The sequence below is a fragment of the Diceros bicornis genome, chromosome 14 (genome assembly GCF_020826845.1).
Source record: "Diceros bicornis minor isolate mBicDic1 chromosome 14, mDicBic1.mat.cur, whole genome shotgun sequence".
NCBI classification, from domain to species: domain Eukaryota; kingdom Metazoa; phylum Chordata; class Mammalia; order Perissodactyla; family Rhinocerotidae; genus Diceros; species Diceros bicornis.
This window is the reverse complement of record NC_080753.1, coordinates 3252643-3270447: the sequence shown is the minus strand read 5'-3', so window position 1 is coordinate 3270447 and position 17805 is coordinate 3252643. Positions and strand designations below refer to the sequence as shown.

The window sequence follows — 17805 nt, the reverse complement described above, 5'->3', positions numbered from 1 at the left end:
AGAGCTAGGCAGTCCAGGGCTTGTATGGATGTTATACAGAAGGGGGTATCCAGGCAACTTCCAACTCCAGGTTCTTTATCTCTAGGGTCCTCGTGACCCTGGATGGAGGCATTAGCTCCATCTGTCTCGATTTTCCTCTCTGGGAAAATAATAATATCTATCTTGATATTTCATTTTAGGACTTAAAAAAAAATGTATTTAAAGCATCTACCACAGCATCTAACATTGAGCAGACACTCAGTAAATGTTAGCTGTTATTTTCATTAGTGTGATTATTATTATTTGCCTATTGACTAATTAATGATGGCAGCTAGCATATTTTAACCTTTAATTATTAATAAATCATAGTGAAGATATTTATACATATTTATAACCCAGTAGATTGCCTTCCTTAATATTATTCCTTCCCATACTCCTTTCTACTCTCACTATTTCCAATTTAAAAAACAACAAAAATAATACCTTGCCCGTTTTTTAATCTTTTTTTGCTATTGAGTTGGAGTTCCTTACATATTTCAGATAGTCATCTCTTATCAGATATATGGTTTGCAAGTATTTTCTCCCATTCCATAGGTTGCCTTTTCACTCTGATATTCGTTTCCTTTGCTGTGCAGAAGCATTTTAGTTTGATATAGTCCACTTGTCTATTTTTGCCTGTGCTTTTGGAATGGTTCCCAGGGGCTGGGAAAGGGAGAAATGGGGTGTTTCTACTCAACAGGTATTAAATTTCAGTTATGCAGGATGAATACGTTCTAGAGACCTGCTGTACAATATTGTGCCTGTGGTCAACAATACTACTAAAAATTTTTTAAGTGTATTGTGCATTTAAAAGATTTTTAAGAGGATAAATCTCATGTTAAGCGTTCTTACTACAGCTTAATAAATAAATAAATGATAGATATCGCTGGCAATAAAACTAGTGCTACCGTTCTTGTAAATGATGTTCAGTGACCCACAAGAGTAACATATTCTCGGTTTTAATGTGTATTTAATGACAAAAAGGCAGTGTCACCACACCTGCAAGATAATTTCCATTAGAGCTCTCAAGCTCCAAAGGGTAAAATGGAAATCTAATATGTCCACAAAATAACCTAGCACAGTGCATCATATTAGATGCTGAATAAATAATTGTTAAATAAAAAAATGAATTAATGATGCAGGAAAGCGCAACTCTATGAGGTCAAAACTTACCAGGTATTCATTCAACAAATATTTATTGAGCACGCACCATGTGTAAAGCACTGTTTCAGGATCCGGGAGTACTGAAGTGAACATAACAATATCCCTGACCTCATGAAGCTTACATTATAGTAAGTAAAGGCAGGCAAAAAATAAATTTAAAAATACATATGTAATATATCTATCAGATGTGATAAGTGCTGTGGGCAACAACAGATCAGGGTGAGGGAAAAGAGCATGTGGGAAATTCTTGGGTAGAGTATCAATTATTATATAACAAACCACCTCAAATCTGAGTGGCTTAAAACAACAGCTGTTTTATTTGCTCACAATTCTATGGTTCACCTATTTGGTTGAGTTCAGCTGGTTGGTTCTTCTGTTGGTCTCATCTGGTGTCATTCATGAGGCTCCAGTTATCTGGTGATTCACCCTGGGGCTAGATGACCTAATATGGCCTCACTCAGATGTCTGGTAGTTGGTGCAATTCTCTCATCCTCAATTCGACTAGCCTGGGCTGCCTCGCATGATAGCAGAATTTCCAGATGATGAGAGTGGAAACTGTAAGATCTCTTGAGGCCAACGCTCAGAAGTCACACATCACTTCCACTGCATTCTTCTAATCAAATCAAGTCACAAGGCCTACCAAGATTCAAAGGAAGAGGAAATAAACTCCACCTCTTGATGAGAAGAGTTATACAGAATTTGTGCCCATTTTTAACCTACTATAGATGGGGAGTTAGTATTTGATATTGGATAGTCAGTGACAACATCTCTGCTTGGATGCTATAAGGGCAGAGACCTACATGAGGGAATAAGCAATGCGAATATCTTTGAGGAGTGCATTCTGGGCCAAGGGTATTTCCAGCACAAAATGCCAAGCTGAGAAACAAGGAGCTCCGTGTGGTTGCAAAGGCAAGTGTGTTAGATGATGACAGAGAGACAGTGGCAGACTAGGTTGTACAGGTCCTCGTAGCCCATTGTAAGCGCTTTGCCTTTTACTTCAAGTGACATTGGAAGAACCATTGATAGAGTTTTGAACAGAGTGATGTGGTTTGACATATATGTCAACAGGATGGCTCTGGCTGCTGTGTTGAATTTGAACTTGAGGGTGAGGTGGCAAGAATGGAAGCAAGGAGCCTAGTGATGAGATTTATACAGGCGAGAGATGATGGTAGTTGGAACAGAAGGGTAGAACTGACTGCATTTTCTGGATTAATTTGTAGAACCACTAAGGCAGAAAACATTCTTGGATTATGCATAGTCGTCCTAACCAGATTGTCAGCTTCTCTAAGAAAGAAGCTATGTTAATTTTTTTTATGTGTCTTCTACATTGGCATCTGAAAAGCACTCACTAAATACTCGTTGACTGGTTAGTGAAGACTTAGGCCTCACTGCTGGATTGAACATATTCACTATAGGAGGCTGAGTCTTTCAGACTTCATCATCAAATGGTGTTTTAAGACCAAAAGCAAGTAGATGAGCCTATTAAGATCCATTGATATTCTTCAGATTGCATTTCCACTAAGTGCCGAAGGACAACAAGTGAACTAGATCTAAGACAATCTGTCTGGATCCAGCAGTATTAAAGGCCATCCCTTGAAATGTAAATAATTATTAAATTAAGTAAACTAACATTTATCATTAAGTCCCTACTAAGAGAAAAGCAGTATGTCGGAGATTCAAAGTCAAACAAGATACAGTTCTCAAAAGCACTAATATTCCACGGTGGCATGGAGAGTGTTAATTTTATAAATGAAGAAAATGAGGGGAATTTATCAACTAATATCCTAGGGTTGGATAGAAAGTATTACTAGGCACAGAGGAGTGTGGGGAATATCTAAGAGTAGAGTATTACTGAACTAGTTCATTTCTAGGTAACAAGTTGGAAATTTGGTGTTATAGTGTGGAGGGGCCGCTACTAATTCCAGGCCCAGCATAGTGGATGGTAAGTGTTCTTCCTGGTAGTAGCAAAGTGCCCACTTCTAAATTTCTAAACTTCTAAATTTCACCCCAATGAATGAAGTATGTATACTTTATGTTGGTGTTATTATTTTCATAGTAAAATGTATTTATTAGTAATACTATAGTATTTATAATACCCTATACGTAACATCATGATAATTGATATAAAAATAACTTTGAATCACTATCTTCCATTAAGTCAAAATACAGAGGATATCATTGTTAGAAGGAAAAAAGAACTTATAACTTTTACCTATTACCCATTATCATGCTTTCAGAATTTGGAATTTAAACTTTTGTATCACTCTCAAACAGTAAATGATCTCACTGAGGAAATAGGAGATGCTTTCTGTCATGAAAAATTGGTATAAAAATCAATGTTTTTCTGTAATGTGTCATAGGATGTATCACTTAAAAAATAAGATGTAAGCTATAGAGTATGACTATCTTTTATTGATCGATACCTCATACTTTGTTAAAACTGTGACACTAGTGCCACAATGTTTGCAGGTGTAAATAAGCATGACATTCAGATCTTCTTATAACTTCATAGGACGTGTCCATTACATTCTATTTTAAAGCAGATTACAATTAAAATTTAACATTAAAAAATCTCTAGGCTGGAAATGAGAAGCCCAGCTTTGCTTCTCACTCTGTGACTTAAAACAATTTTCCTAAATTCACTGCACTTCTCTTTCCTCATCTATAAAGTGAAGTGGTGGGGAGAGATCAGAGATTCTCAACCCTGGCTGCATACTAGAATCATCTGCGGAGCAGTGGAAAAGTAGTAATGCCCAGACCCCACCCTAGGGCTTAATTTTTAAAGGTCTCTGGGCGGCTTTAATGTACAGCAAGTGTTGAGAACCAATGGGCTAGATGATCACTAAGGTTACTTCTAGCGAAACTTTCCGATTTTATGATTCACTGCGTTTTGACATATTAACAGTTGCTAGAGATAACAGTGTTCTCAGTATTTGCAATGTCCTGAAAAGTAGAAATAGCCCTCAAAGACTCTTTCAACTTGAAATTGACAAGATTTTCTTATCTGTATTCCAAAATTTTCTGTACTATAAGAATAATTTATGCCAAGAGTCAAATGTGCATCATTCATTTGGGTGTAACATATGCATTAAAAATAGTATCGATTCACCTAATTCTTAGAAATTAACAACTGCTATGATTGGGAAACAATTACTTCAATACACATACATTGTAAGGACAATGTACTTAGAAATTGTGTGTAAATTTTTTTTAGAGTGCTGTTGTAGCTATTTTGATTTTGAATAAATGGATCATTAATATCCTAAGAGATAATAAACCTGCTAAAGTGTATAACTTATTCATAATAAATACTTTATGTGTTGATTTATTATGAGGCAGAATAAACAGTTTTATAAAAGACTGATTCAAGTGGAATATCTAGTTGTATTGGTGTTTAAAAAGACACAAGTTTGATTTCTTGAAACAGTTTTGAAATGTGTCACTGTAAGTTTTTGCTATCAGTTTTTTACTAAACAACTTTTCATTGGAGTGAACAGATAATTTTTTCTTTCATCTTAAATACTAGAGAATATAGTCACATGCTATGTTATTTAAAGCTCTCATGAAATCAAGAACCCAATGAGATACTCAGATCCAAAAAGAAATTGTGTAGACTCTTAGGAAACTGGGGAAAGGCCTCAAATAAATTTTAAGCTGGGAAGTAATAGATTTTGTTTCTTATATTTTCAGAGACTTTTGTGCTCGTGGGTATGTACTTTTGAATACTTGGGACAGGCAGACTCTTTTCTCCTTTTAGCCAGCCTAATAATAGGAGGGAGGAGAATAGGGACAGATGACAGCTAACAGCTAACATGGGTGAATGTAGGTGTAACCAACAAAGAATGTGCCAGTTGTATGGAATTTCTACAGGCCTATTTATTTTTGAAAAAAATATATAATGCCTAGAAAAGACGCTGTGAAAAAGAAGTATGTGATTTTGAATATAATGTGTATGTCTGTATCCTCATTCTATGTTCACTACTGACATCATCAGTCTGTTATTCCTATTATATCTTTAATGTTCACACATGTTTTGTTGTATTTGTTTGCCCTATTGGTGACAGCTTAGACTTAATAACTAAGAATAATTCACAGATACACTATTAATCATAGCATGCAAAACTATGACATTGGAAGGATAATGTGACTGCTGGAATGGTCCACATGTTTAAAACCTTGTTCAGTGCAGACTGGGGAAGCTGTTTTGCTTCACATTAGCTCTACTACACCAATTTGCTTTACAAGATCTCCCTGAAATCAATCAGACATGTATACCATGTTTTCAAAGAATTTTTTAGAGTAGGAGTAAGCTATGAAATGTTTGAAAATACGGGTGACACATGCTATAGGTTTTGTAATAATAGTGATATGTATGCTAGTGATTTTAAAAATTAGTTCCTAAGAATTTTACATGGTTTTAAAATATCAAGCGATTTTATGAAACAATGTAGAATTTAGCATCAGAATGGCATCACACTTATTATGACTCAACTCTTGGGAGTGACCAAATGTAAAAGTTGGTAGTTTCCCCCTCACCTTTCAAGATCTTCTCTCCTACACATCTGCTCCAAATTCTGGTGTTCTCTGATCAGATGCCTTATTTTGTGTTTTATATCTTGTTTTAAACTGGGAAGAGCACAAGAAGCTATACTCAGTCACACTTATTATTATGCATTAATTTAATCAGATACAGTCAATAAAAGGTTAATAATTTCAAAGAAAGGTAAGGACAGAGGTTACGTAACCTCAAGAAGGTACACATGAAAAGGGGCCCAGTGAGATTAGAAGCAGTTCATGCTTGCGGGGAATAAAGGAATAAAACATGGAGACCAGTGTAACTTACTTCCCAATTTTGCCTGGGGCTGGGCCAGGTCAGCAATGCAATCACTGTACAAAGGAAAGTAAGTTGACCTGCTTTTCTAAAGATGTCACATAAATTTTACAGAATCTTCAGATTCTAACAACATTATATTGGACATAGACTTTACATCTGACAACCAAAGTTTAGTGATGCTAACAATTTCTTAAGTAAACAAACTTTCATTATCTGGCTATAAATATATAACTTTGTCTCATATGAGGTCTTATTTACAGTAAAGTTCTTTCCTTGTTAAGACTTTGAATTGGTTTAGTGGTCATAGCCACATAATGTGAAAAGTCTAAGTACTGGACTTCATCTTGAAAGTACAGACTCTGCATTAAAGTAAATCTGCCATCCAGGATGAATAATGCAGATGTTATGTTTTAAAATATGTCAGATTCTCCTAAGTGTATCTTTCTTCTTTAAACTTTAATCAGCTAAGATAAATGTTTTTCATTTGGCCCTAACTGTTTGTCACAAGAAGATAAGAGACAGACAGCCAATGAAATAAATTGAAGTGCTGCTATGGTTAGGTATAATTGGAATTTAATACTGTTGCAGTTGGTTGAAAGTGTAACTGAAATATTTTTTTTAATTTGGCATAGTTGCATGACCACATGAGAAAGAAAGGAGACCTACCAAGTTTTGAATTGGCTAATGCTTAGAAGTATTTGGGTGAACTTAGCTATAATTTTTATGTAGCTCTCCCCAAATACAGTGTATTCCTTCTTAAAAGAAGTTGTAATTAAGAGTATTTTGAGTCATTACTATTAATGATATCAATTATGAATATTAAAAAGATATTGCTTCTAGATACCAAGAAGGTACAAGTGTGAATTATATTCTGTAGCTCGACTTGGAGGTCCAACTGTCACAGAGAAGCTCTCTCTGCAATCTCTCAAATAGACTGCATGCATATTTAACCCAATAGCTCTAGGCATTCAGAGACAGAGTAGGTGAAATCAGAAGTACCATATCAAAATTAACTTCAAGCCATGGGTTATCCTTTTCAAGTTTTAGAGTAATTTTTAATACAGATAGTAACTTGGTTTGAAATTTAAACACACACATACACACAGCTTTGCAAGTTGGAGAGTTTCCATGGTGGGGGAGGGGAGGTGACAATTGGTGCATTCAGTATATAACACGTGTAATGATGATAAAGTTGATTGGTTGAACTCTATAGCTTTTTTTTTTTTCTTTTCTTCCTCTTCCTGTGGAGTAGTTCAGCTGGGGGTGGAAGGGCTCTCCCCCATCCTTCCCCCCCACTAAGAAGGCGTAGGTTGATACCACTTTTATTGTTCTGCTGGGGTGGGAAATAAACCATATGCTTTAGAATTTTGAATGGCTGCACCAAAGAGAAAATTGAAGCAGGCCCTCTTTCCCCCTTCCAACCGGACTTTGGGGTGGGGTTCTTCCTCTAAATATTCTAGCAGACTTGGGGTTAGCTTAATGCTTCTACCAGGGCAAAGAGGCGGGTTAGAGGAAGAAATGTCAAGGGCTTCAGAGGCGCATTGGGCTGAGTGAAGTGTGGAGTGGGAAGCTTGTCTGAAACCCACCCCTCCCCTGGATACCATGCAAAGGCAATGAGAGTTGGAACCAGCTGATGCCGCTGCTGCTTCCCGTTTCCAGGGTGAAATTTTCACAGCAGCTAATTCTAAAGGGAGGAAAAATCCCTAACCAGCAACGGAGAAGATCCTATCACCCAACCCAAGCTATATAACCTTTTAGGCAAGCTTTTCAGAAAAATCCTCATTTTAAAAGCCAGCATTCACGATCCAAAAATACGAGACGGGGAACAGAGCTGGTATGAAAATATAAAAAGCCTCTTTACTCTGTGAGTGTTTGAAACGATCCGATGAGCATAGGAAGTGGCTGCCAGCGCTCTGGCGGCTGCTCGTACCGCCGCCGCCGCCGCCGTTCCTCGCAGAGGGCTGGACAGAGCTAGTCCCGGTTTCAGCACCTCCGGCGCTGGACAGCTCTCTGCACGCCGCACCGCCGCCTGCCTGCTTTTTCCAAACACTCGCTTTGCATTACTGGAGATGCATCTAAATTACGTCCTGTTCAACAACAAGTAGATTTTTTTTTTCCTGTACGGGAATTACAGTAGACGATTCTCTCAGTTAAACTGCATTTTCTTCTTTACGGATTTGACCGTCAGGCGTATTTATCCCGATCTCCCCCCCTTTGCAGGAACGAGTCTGTGGGAACGTGGTCCACCCAGGGATGTAAAACTGTGCTTACCGATGCATCCCATACGAAATGCTTATGTGATCGTCTCTCTACCTTCGCCATTTTGGCTCAGCAACCTAGAGAAATAGTAAGTAACAAAGGGAAAACACGGCTTTAATGCAAAGGCAGAGACATTGTGGCGAGTGTTTCTCCAGGGAACTGCATTTTAAATGGGGAAATGGAAAATGTTGCAAAGGAGGCAAATTTGGGTTCGTCTCTTCCTTAGCTACAGTAGCTTGATGAGATGAATTCTAGTTGGTGTGCTGTAACTAAATTCTACTCAATTTTATGTCTTCTAACTTGAAATTTCTGCAGTATAGTTTTGAGGATGTACTCCAATCACATTACTAATATGCTGCAAACTTTCAAATAAAAATAATTGTCCACTTAATCTTTATTTTAGAACTGGAAAGCTGTTCTGGGGAATTTGTGGGGATGCTGTTGGTAGTAGAATGAAGACCCCAGACACTATAGCCAAACACATTGCATATCTGCATTGGATATTTTCAGTACAGGTTTTCTGGGGGTGTCCTGGGATTTTTATTTTTATAAAATTAAATGAAGTTTTCATGAAAGCATGGACTGTCAGAAACTGTAAAATCATTCCTTAAAAGTATATAGGTTTATAAAACTAGTTTCTGAAATAGACAGCTGCATAAACTGTCTAAAAGAAAAATAATATCCTCATCAAATGTATTTTGAAAAATTATTTCAAAAATTGAAATCCTGAAAAATAATTATTAAAACAAATATGACTTTCTGTCTAAATATGGCCTAAATATGCATCACTCTTCTTACTTATTTTGATGACAAAAAAATACCTAATATAATTTAATGTGCATATCTAAGGTATGGAACACACTTGGTCTTAAAGTGCATTTCTTCAAAATTCCAATATTAAAAATATGAAAAACAACAGATTTCATTAGTTAGCATCATGTTAGTGTCTAACGGAAGAAATCTCTCAAATAAGTGACTACTTCTAATCTTTATACATGTTTTAAAAGATATAAGGCTTATTTTTCAAGGTCACATATTTAGAGACTGATACTAGCATTGTGAAAATTATCTCTACATATTTTGTTCATGGAAAAAAATCACAAAATATATTCCAAGGTCTTGCATTTGAAATTTGATTTTCTTCTGTATCCTTAGAGGCCAAATAAGTGAAAATAAATGAGAGAATATTTGACTTAGAACAAAGTTGTCAAAAGTCAGAAAGTTTGAAAATTTTTCAATATCTAGGTACCAGATTTAGGTAACATAACGGGTTGTAAATGTGAGGATCAAAGTAAATTTTACCAAAAAACATGTGAAAAAACTGAACTATAGTTAGTTGAAGAAAAATGAATGCTGCTTCAAATTTCAGCTAGAGAAAATTTAACATGTGAATGTTGACCAAGTTGTAGTTTCAGTTTTTTATTTTGGAAAGCCATAAGTGGGTAATATGCCATAATCAAGCATTTAAAACTCTAAGGCCTTTATTCTTCACAGTAGGAGAGAGGGAGGAGCTAGAATTAGTCATTTTAGAGGTTGAGAATATGTGAACAGGGTGGTTACTGGGTAATTATCTGGTAGCTATAACAACTATATTGGCTATTTTTGAGTGTTAGGATAGTTTTCTGACTTAGAAGTTTTTTTAACTGGTTAACAAATTCTCTCTTTTTTTTGTTTATTTTGTTTACTTGGCAGATCATGGAATCCTCTGGTGCACCTTCAGTTACCCTCATAGTAGGCAGTGGCCTCTCTTGCCTGGCCTTGGTCACCCTAGCCGTGGTCTATGCAGCACTGTGGAGGTATGTAATCAATTAATACACTCAAAATTGGATTCTCTGTCATTCAGAGTTAAATCAGGGATCCTGAGAACCATTATATGTCTCCTGGCTTCTTAATTTACTGAAATAAGTATTTTTAGAACAGAGTTATAATTGCTGTTATTGAACTATAATAAATGAGCTCAATAATAATAAATAACATGAGTGTTTATCTTGTCTGTTTTGCCTATGATGAGAAAATAAACAAAACACACACACACTTGTCTTCCCAATTCAAATGATGGTAGCCTGAAACAAGTTGCTTCCCCCCAAGCCTGGTGCTCTTATACTCCAAGTTCAGTCTACACGTGGTTTCCATTTGTCCCAATTGCTAGTGAGCTTGGGAGTTTAATTGGTGCAGTCAAATTTCTCTGTTATAGAAATATGGTCTCCAAATTCTTAAGTTTTAACACATGCTTTCTGTATGTCCCAGACAATGAGTAAAATCTCCTATAACATTGAAGCACTAACATAATACCACAATGCTCTAGAAAAGGCCTCTTGGTTGAATGTTTCCAATGAGTCACGTTTTGACAAATTGATTAAAAGAAGCCAGAAAAATACATAAATAAGGAGAAATGATTGGAATATTTTGTTCTACAGTATTTGAAATGGCATCTGCTGGTATTTTATGAAAATTTAGTATTTCTCTAAGATTTGTACTTATTCTCTTAATAAGAATTAGACCTGTGAGGTTTATTATGTCTATTCACACATTGATAACCAGTATATAAACCAGATGGCCAAACTTCCTAATGGATTTTTAAAATTTTAAATATTAAACATTTTTATATCTATTTTGATTATTTAAAAAGTTCTATTGAGTTACTATATTAGTCAATAGATAATTACATACTATTTCCTGAATATTTGCAATATTAAAATTGCAAAAATAGCCAGTCCTAGTATTTTACTTATTTTTTACTTAAGATAGAAAACAATTAAGTTGAAAAATTAAGTACAATTTAATAAGGAAAGGTCATTTGAGTCAACATCTTTTTTCTCCATTATGTTTTATATTCTTTTGAGGACAAGAATTAATTGTCCAGGATATTAAATTGTCAAAGATATTAAAATTTTCATGCTTCATACAAAAATAAAGCATGTATACATTCTTACTCCATTGGCACACGGAGCAGGAACATAATAGAGGTCCTTCCTTCCTGTGAAGGAGTCATCTGGTAGTGAGATACTGATAAAGTGAGACAACCTAATAAAATATGGCCAATCCTATGAAATGAAAGAAATGCTTGGTTTAGGCATGGCATGGTAGACGGTAGAATCCAGGGTTCAGGGCTCAGTTGAGCAGGCGTTGTCCCGGTAATGCAAGAGCAAGATCGACAAGGAAGACAACTTTCTCTTCCACAGTTTCCTGAGTGACACTTCTAGCAAAGTGAGGCAGAGTTTCTGGGCCAGGATACTAGGTAATCACAGTAGCATCATAATTCATACTCACTGAAATATTAGAACCAAGCTCTACTTCTCAACATTTACCAATTCCAGCTTCTCTTCACCCCTCAATACATGTGGCTAACACTGACGCAAGTACTGCGAGTGTAAATGGTACATAGAATTTATACATATACTTATATGAAATTTATATAAAATTTATATGTTTGTATATGAAATTTATCAAAGAAGTACAGGGGTAGTTAGTCCATAATAAAGTTTTCTTTAATCCAGAAAATCCAGGAAAATCGCCTATTACAATAGTTTTCTAGTAATTACCAAGACACCTGAAAGGATCTATCAATCAAAACTTAATGTGAAACTGAGAAATATAGAAGAGAGTACCAAGAAACAACATAAATTTGGATTCCTAACAGTTAGTAGCCATCAACTCATTGTCATTACAAATAGAAGGATTGAATATTAATAGTTTGGTAGAAATTTCAAGACTCAGATTATTAAGCGAATCTTGTAGCATGATGAATTCAATGCATTTTATAAACATTAAATTTACCTTGTAACATTACGGTATGGTAATACTCATGTTAGGATCCTATTGCCTTTTTTCTAATTAGAAAGTTTAATGTTTTTGAATTTCTAATGATTTGTAAAATGTGTGAACATCAGAATTATTTTATATGTAATACACTATGTTGAAATTTGTTGGTGTCCCATGTAGTTCAAATGTTCATCAAAAAATTAATACACCATGTTCCCTCCTTCTACAGATATGTTCTGTAGAGTTATATTATTACATCAAAGAGCAACTGAGACTGTTCTTTTAATCTGTGTATTGAAATGATGCATTCACAATTTTGTTTAAAACATCAAACACGTTTATAAAAAGTTTCGAAAGTTGGGACATTTTATAGCAATTTTTAAGGCGATAATGTGACTCAATATTAATGAAATTGGAAACATCTAAAGACTCTTCAGGGTGGTCAGTCTGAGTCTTTTATTATCATGATTTTCCTATTTACAAAGCAAATATTATCACCGAAGCTCTTTTTATAATGTCAGGTGTGTGCTTGTGCTGTCATGGAAGCCATTAGCATCACATAAAGGGTCAATTTCATCCAGCCCTTAAACTTTTTATGTTACATCCCCCACCCAGAAAAAAGAAACAACTTGATATTTGATGATGTCTTCAGCATCCCAGCGTGTGGTTTATTATATTTTTAGATACTGATGATGCAGGGACAAGGTGAAGCGACTCTTGAGGCCATTTTGTATTGAGAATCGACCTAGGTTAGTCCTCTTCGGGTTTGTTTTGCAAGGAAGAGAAATTTCTTTTATATTAAAAAAAATACTTTTTACATTTTATTGTTACTCCTGTTTTTGATTTGCCTTCTTTTCTGAAATATGTGATGGAGTGTGGGGCTTCTGCCTAAATATTCCTCAAAGACAGAGAGAAAGAACTTTGATAGGTTTTACCTTCCAAAGAGTATCTCCAGATCTCTGACACCCCCATCTGACACTGCACAGGAAAACTCAGGCCTGCTGTGGAAAGTGAGTCCGTGTTCTTATACAGAGTGAACAGTCTCAAACACATAGCAAGTACAAGTGTGTCCGTTTGTTACGGTCACTCAGTGATTTACCACAGGGTGTACAGTAATGCAAAATATCTTTACTCTTTCAGGGTAAACAGCTGGTAGAACATTTGATTTTGAGCAGTTTTCTCCATAGCTAACATTTTTGAGGTGCTTAAAAATTATATAATAGACCGTATGCAAACACTTCATCATTAGGGTAAAATACGGCACAGGCCAAGTAGTCTTCCAGCATAAAGGTGAATTACCATTTGTGGTTTGGATTAGTTTCTAGAGATAAATATTCATGTGCTTTTTTCATTTTTTGGAACAATGATTCAAGAAAAGTAAAACATAAAGAGTAACAGCCTGAATACATAAAAATACTTGAGTGGATGAAATGGTGGGTGAAAGTGTTCATGGTTTCATGAAAGGAATGGCATCTTTCTAGTAAACAGGGGGACACTTCAGAATCTGGGTGGAGCTTTTCTTTTGTGTTCTTAGAATTTCTATTGGTTGATTTATATGATAATAATTAACATATATACACACATATATGTAAAGGTGATTATATCGATTGACGTATTTCCAAGAAATTTTATAGTAAAAAAAAATTTATACTGATAACAGATGTGCAACTTAAGCTCTGTTGGAAAGGCCACGTTGTCCACACTAATGTCTGAAGACAAAAATAACTCTGAGGTACTCTTGGGCATGCCATGTCACTCTAAAATTGGGTCTTTAAGAATAATCTTTATTTAAAACAACTATTTTTCATATTTTTTTCTCCCATAAAGGCTGCATTTTAGCATTTCTTTTTCTGGATGAATCCCACTGATTTGCATAATGTAGAATTTTTCATCTTTCCGTTGAATTTTAAAGTTGGACCCTCTTTCTCTCTCTGGATAGGTACATCCGCTCTGAGAGGTCCATAATTCTCATTAACTTCTGTCTGTCCATCATATCCTCCAACATCCTCATCCTGGTTGGCCAGACTCAAACACATAATAAGGTATGTCTGGCAATTATTCTGATTCTCTTTGCATGTTTGTGTTTTGACGTAAAGATGGTTATTGATAATCTAAACGTTTATTCTAGAAAAAGCGGGGATCTTCTGACAAAATTATTTTTAAAAACAAAATTAGTTTTCTGGTTTCTGAATAAAAGTATGGCCTATAACTGTCCAGAAATACATTCCCTTGGTTTAATTTCCTGGGGATTGAGAAGCTGTTTATAATAGAAAAAATATGTGTTTGTTAAACATTGTATCAAAGCTCTATGAGTTCAAAGCCTTAGCACATGAAAAGCACAAATTTTGATTCATTATCCTAATTGTATTAGGATTGCCTGTCTTTGGGTCTAATTTACTAACATACTCATTCCTAAAAGTCAACTATAAATTGCTTACAAGAGTAACACAGCTCTTAAAAATCCATCCAAAAAAAGTCTGTAGGCAATAATTGAAGAGAGTGTTAGGTGAAAGCAACTTTAGGTTTTATGCCTTTTAAAAATTCTATTTAACCATAAAGTATTTTAATACTTAACCAACGTGGCAGTTCTTTCACTGCATAGTCACTTTCAACAAAATGTAAAACTGTAGGTCCTACTTAGAGGAATTGACTTGCGTTAAATGACCATGGTTTTTCCAGCAATGACTGTCAGCTCTCTTTACTAAACTAATCTGAAATACATTCCAGGAAACTCATAATAGCAACCTTAAATTAACCTACTCCAACCTCAAAGGAATTCTGTTAACGACTACTTTGATAATATTTGTCAATCAATTTGGGCCAGTTCTTTTCTCAACTTTTTAATTTTCAAATACTAAAGCCAATAATAGAACTTTTTTTCCATAAGCTGTCATTTTTAAAAAATCAAATGCACTTTCCAGGTGGTTCTTTTGAAATATTAGATATTTGTAGGACATATATCAATGTCAAAGATTGTGGATCCTCTGTTTATTTTGCTAACCTACACTCCTAAGACTGCTGATTCTCACCAAGAGAACTTTGGATCTGGGAAGGGCCAAAGATACTGCTTAGGTGATTGTGATGAAGATTTCTTCCTGAACCGTATTGCCCTAGGCCAGGTGGAGGGCTCAAGTGGGAGGTCACCAACCTGGAAGGACAAAACAAAAAGAGTAACAACCCAATAAAGGGCCCTGTAGAATCAAAAAACAGTTTCATGTATTTGAATGTTTAGTGTTTTTCCCATTTCTTTCTTGTGTCTTTTCTTCCTAAAAAAACATAAGGTGAGAGAAGATAAAGTCTATTAAAATATATAAGAGGTCCACCTTATGACTATTTAGCATCGATTTAAAAAAGAAGTACATAGGAAAAGGAAAAGACAGAGGAAGAAGGGAGAAAGACTGAAGGTGAGGGAAATGCAGTTGGAATTGGGAGAGGAGAAAGAAATGTACAAAATAACCAGCAGAGGGAAAAATGACGGTAAACACAGCTGCAAGCTGGGAAAGAACAGGAAAGCAAAGAGGAAGTGCAGGAAGGAAGTGGAGATGACAGAGAGAAGATGGGACTACCAGCCGTGGGAATTATTAACTGACTCCTCTCACCCTTCCCTTCTTGGCTGTTCACCTGGGCAGGGCTTCAGATTCCTTAGAAATGCTCATTCACTTGTTAATACCTACCCACAATTCTTGAACTGTCGGTTCTTGAAGCTCCATGCAGAAAAGGAGCGTTTTTTCTGAAGTAGAAACTGTGTGGAGTTAGAGTTAGCTTGAGCCCGTAGTTATTTCCACCAAAGCCTCCCTACCTGTCGTTTTTACCCTCCAAAGGCTCTTAAGTTGTGTCCCTCATTAGAATATGGAAAACTGAATGATCTTTGCTGGGAAATAGGCTTTGAAAACTGTTTCATGCTGTGTGACAAAGTTTTTACAAATTCTGAGCCAAATGGTAGAATAGTAGAGTTTTCTGCAGGGTTTACCACATGGAGAGTTACTGTCTAAATCATTGCTGTCCAATAGAAAGATAATGCAGCCCACGTATGTAATTTTAATCTTTTAGTAGCCACATTTAAAAAAGTAAAAAGAAACAAATGAAATTAATTTTAATAATTTATTTAACTCAATATATACAAAAAATTACAATTTTAACATATAATTAATATGTTAAAATGTTAATACAATATTTTACAATCTCTTTTTATTAAGTCTTCAGAATCTGGTGTGTATTTTATACTTACAATATGTCTCAGTTTGGACTAGCTGCATTTCCAGTGCTTCATGGCTACGTGCAGCCAGTGACTAGCATATTGTGTAGGTCTAAATGGTAGTAATAGTCAGAAACTACAAGTCTTGAGAAATTACATTCTGTTTGCTCATTTTGGCTTCCCCAGATTTTCAGTGTCTGTTTTTTCGTGAAAATGTCTTTTTGATATCTGTGAATATTATGAACATCAAAGGCAAGATAAGACAAGTCTAGCTTTACTTTTCATTTCTGATTATAAGGAATCGCTGGTATGGGCTTACTTAAAAAAAGAAAGTTTAGTGTGGTTTGGTTTCTCCGCAGGTAATTAACTGCAAAATGGATTCCATGTGGTTTGGGGATCAGAGTGGTTCTGTTCCAGCTGGACTATGCTAATTTTTGCTGCTACAGTTGTTGATGCTGGTGGGGAGGAGTGGGTGGTAGATGGTGGTGGTAATGAAGAAAATGAGAAATTATTGGTTTTCTCTTATGCTACGTTCATTTTGCTTTGCTAGCTCTGAGTAGATGATCTTGCAAGGTAGGACAATTCATTAGGGAGTGATTAGGAGAGATTTTATTCACAGTCACTCTCAACAATATCAAGTTTATTCCAGGGAGAATAATCATATATTTTATTATGACATATTTGCTGAATTGAATGAAATGGGCCCTACTTCATTTTACATGTGAAATAGCTGTATGTGAAAAGCTACTCCTGTTTTATTGTATTTGGGATTAATGATTTTTCAAAAAAAAGAAGAAGAAACACAAAATGTATTATTTATATACACTTATGATCTGTATAACCTCCAGGAAAGCATTGTTAAAAAGTAAAATATTGATCGGTGGCTGCAGTATTTTATGTAGGTTGTGTGTAGGACCCCTTGGCTGCTGTGGGCATTTTGTAATTGATCAGATTCCTATCTTTGACATTCGTGGTAAGTTTTGATTGATGCTTTAGTGCTCCCCACTTGGAAAAAATGGAAACTTCTGAGAGGGTTACTATATGAACAAGTTGTTTGGTACTGCCTCCGAGAGTTGTCACAGCCAGTTCGTGTAAAAACTGGTATTTGATGCCGATGTCCAGAATAATCCTGAAGTGTCATCCTGGGATCTTTCTCTGAATTGCTTGTTGAAATATAATTGACTCGAACATCTCACTACTGAGTTTCTCTGCTTTCTTTTCAGTTGGGATAGAAACAAGCTGAAATAAGCCATTGTTTAAAATATGATGTACGGTGGTTCCCCTTATCCACGGTTTGCTTTCTGCGGTTTCAGTTACCCACAGCCAACTGAGGTCCGAAAATATTAATGGCAAATTCCAGCAATAAACAATTCATAAGTTTTAAATTGCACACTGTTCTGAGAAGCGTGTTGAAATCTCTCGCCCTCCAGCTCTATTCCCCCGGGGACGTGAATCATCCCTTTGTTCCTCTGATCCACACTGTATACACCACCTGCCCTGAGTCCTTTAGTAGCTGCCCCGGTTATCCGATCAACTGTCTCGGTATCGCAGTGCCCATGTTCAAGTCAACCTT

General features: G+C 35.7%; 1 protein-coding gene across 1 annotated transcript in view; it reads left to right on the top strand.

Annotated features, from left to right (window-relative positions):
• ADGRB3 (adhesion G protein-coupled receptor B3) overlaps positions 1–17805 on the top strand; it is a 661473-nt gene that overhangs the window by 510005 nt on the left and 133663 nt on the right. Inside the window, exons 18-20 of the mRNA XM_058554075.1 lie at positions 8237–8363; positions 9968–10071; positions 13977–14079. Coding sequence (XP_058410058.1) covers positions 8237–8363; positions 9968–10071; positions 13977–14079 — 334 coding nt within the window. The remainder of the gene's footprint in view (positions 1–8236; positions 8364–9967; positions 10072–13976; positions 14080–17805) is intronic.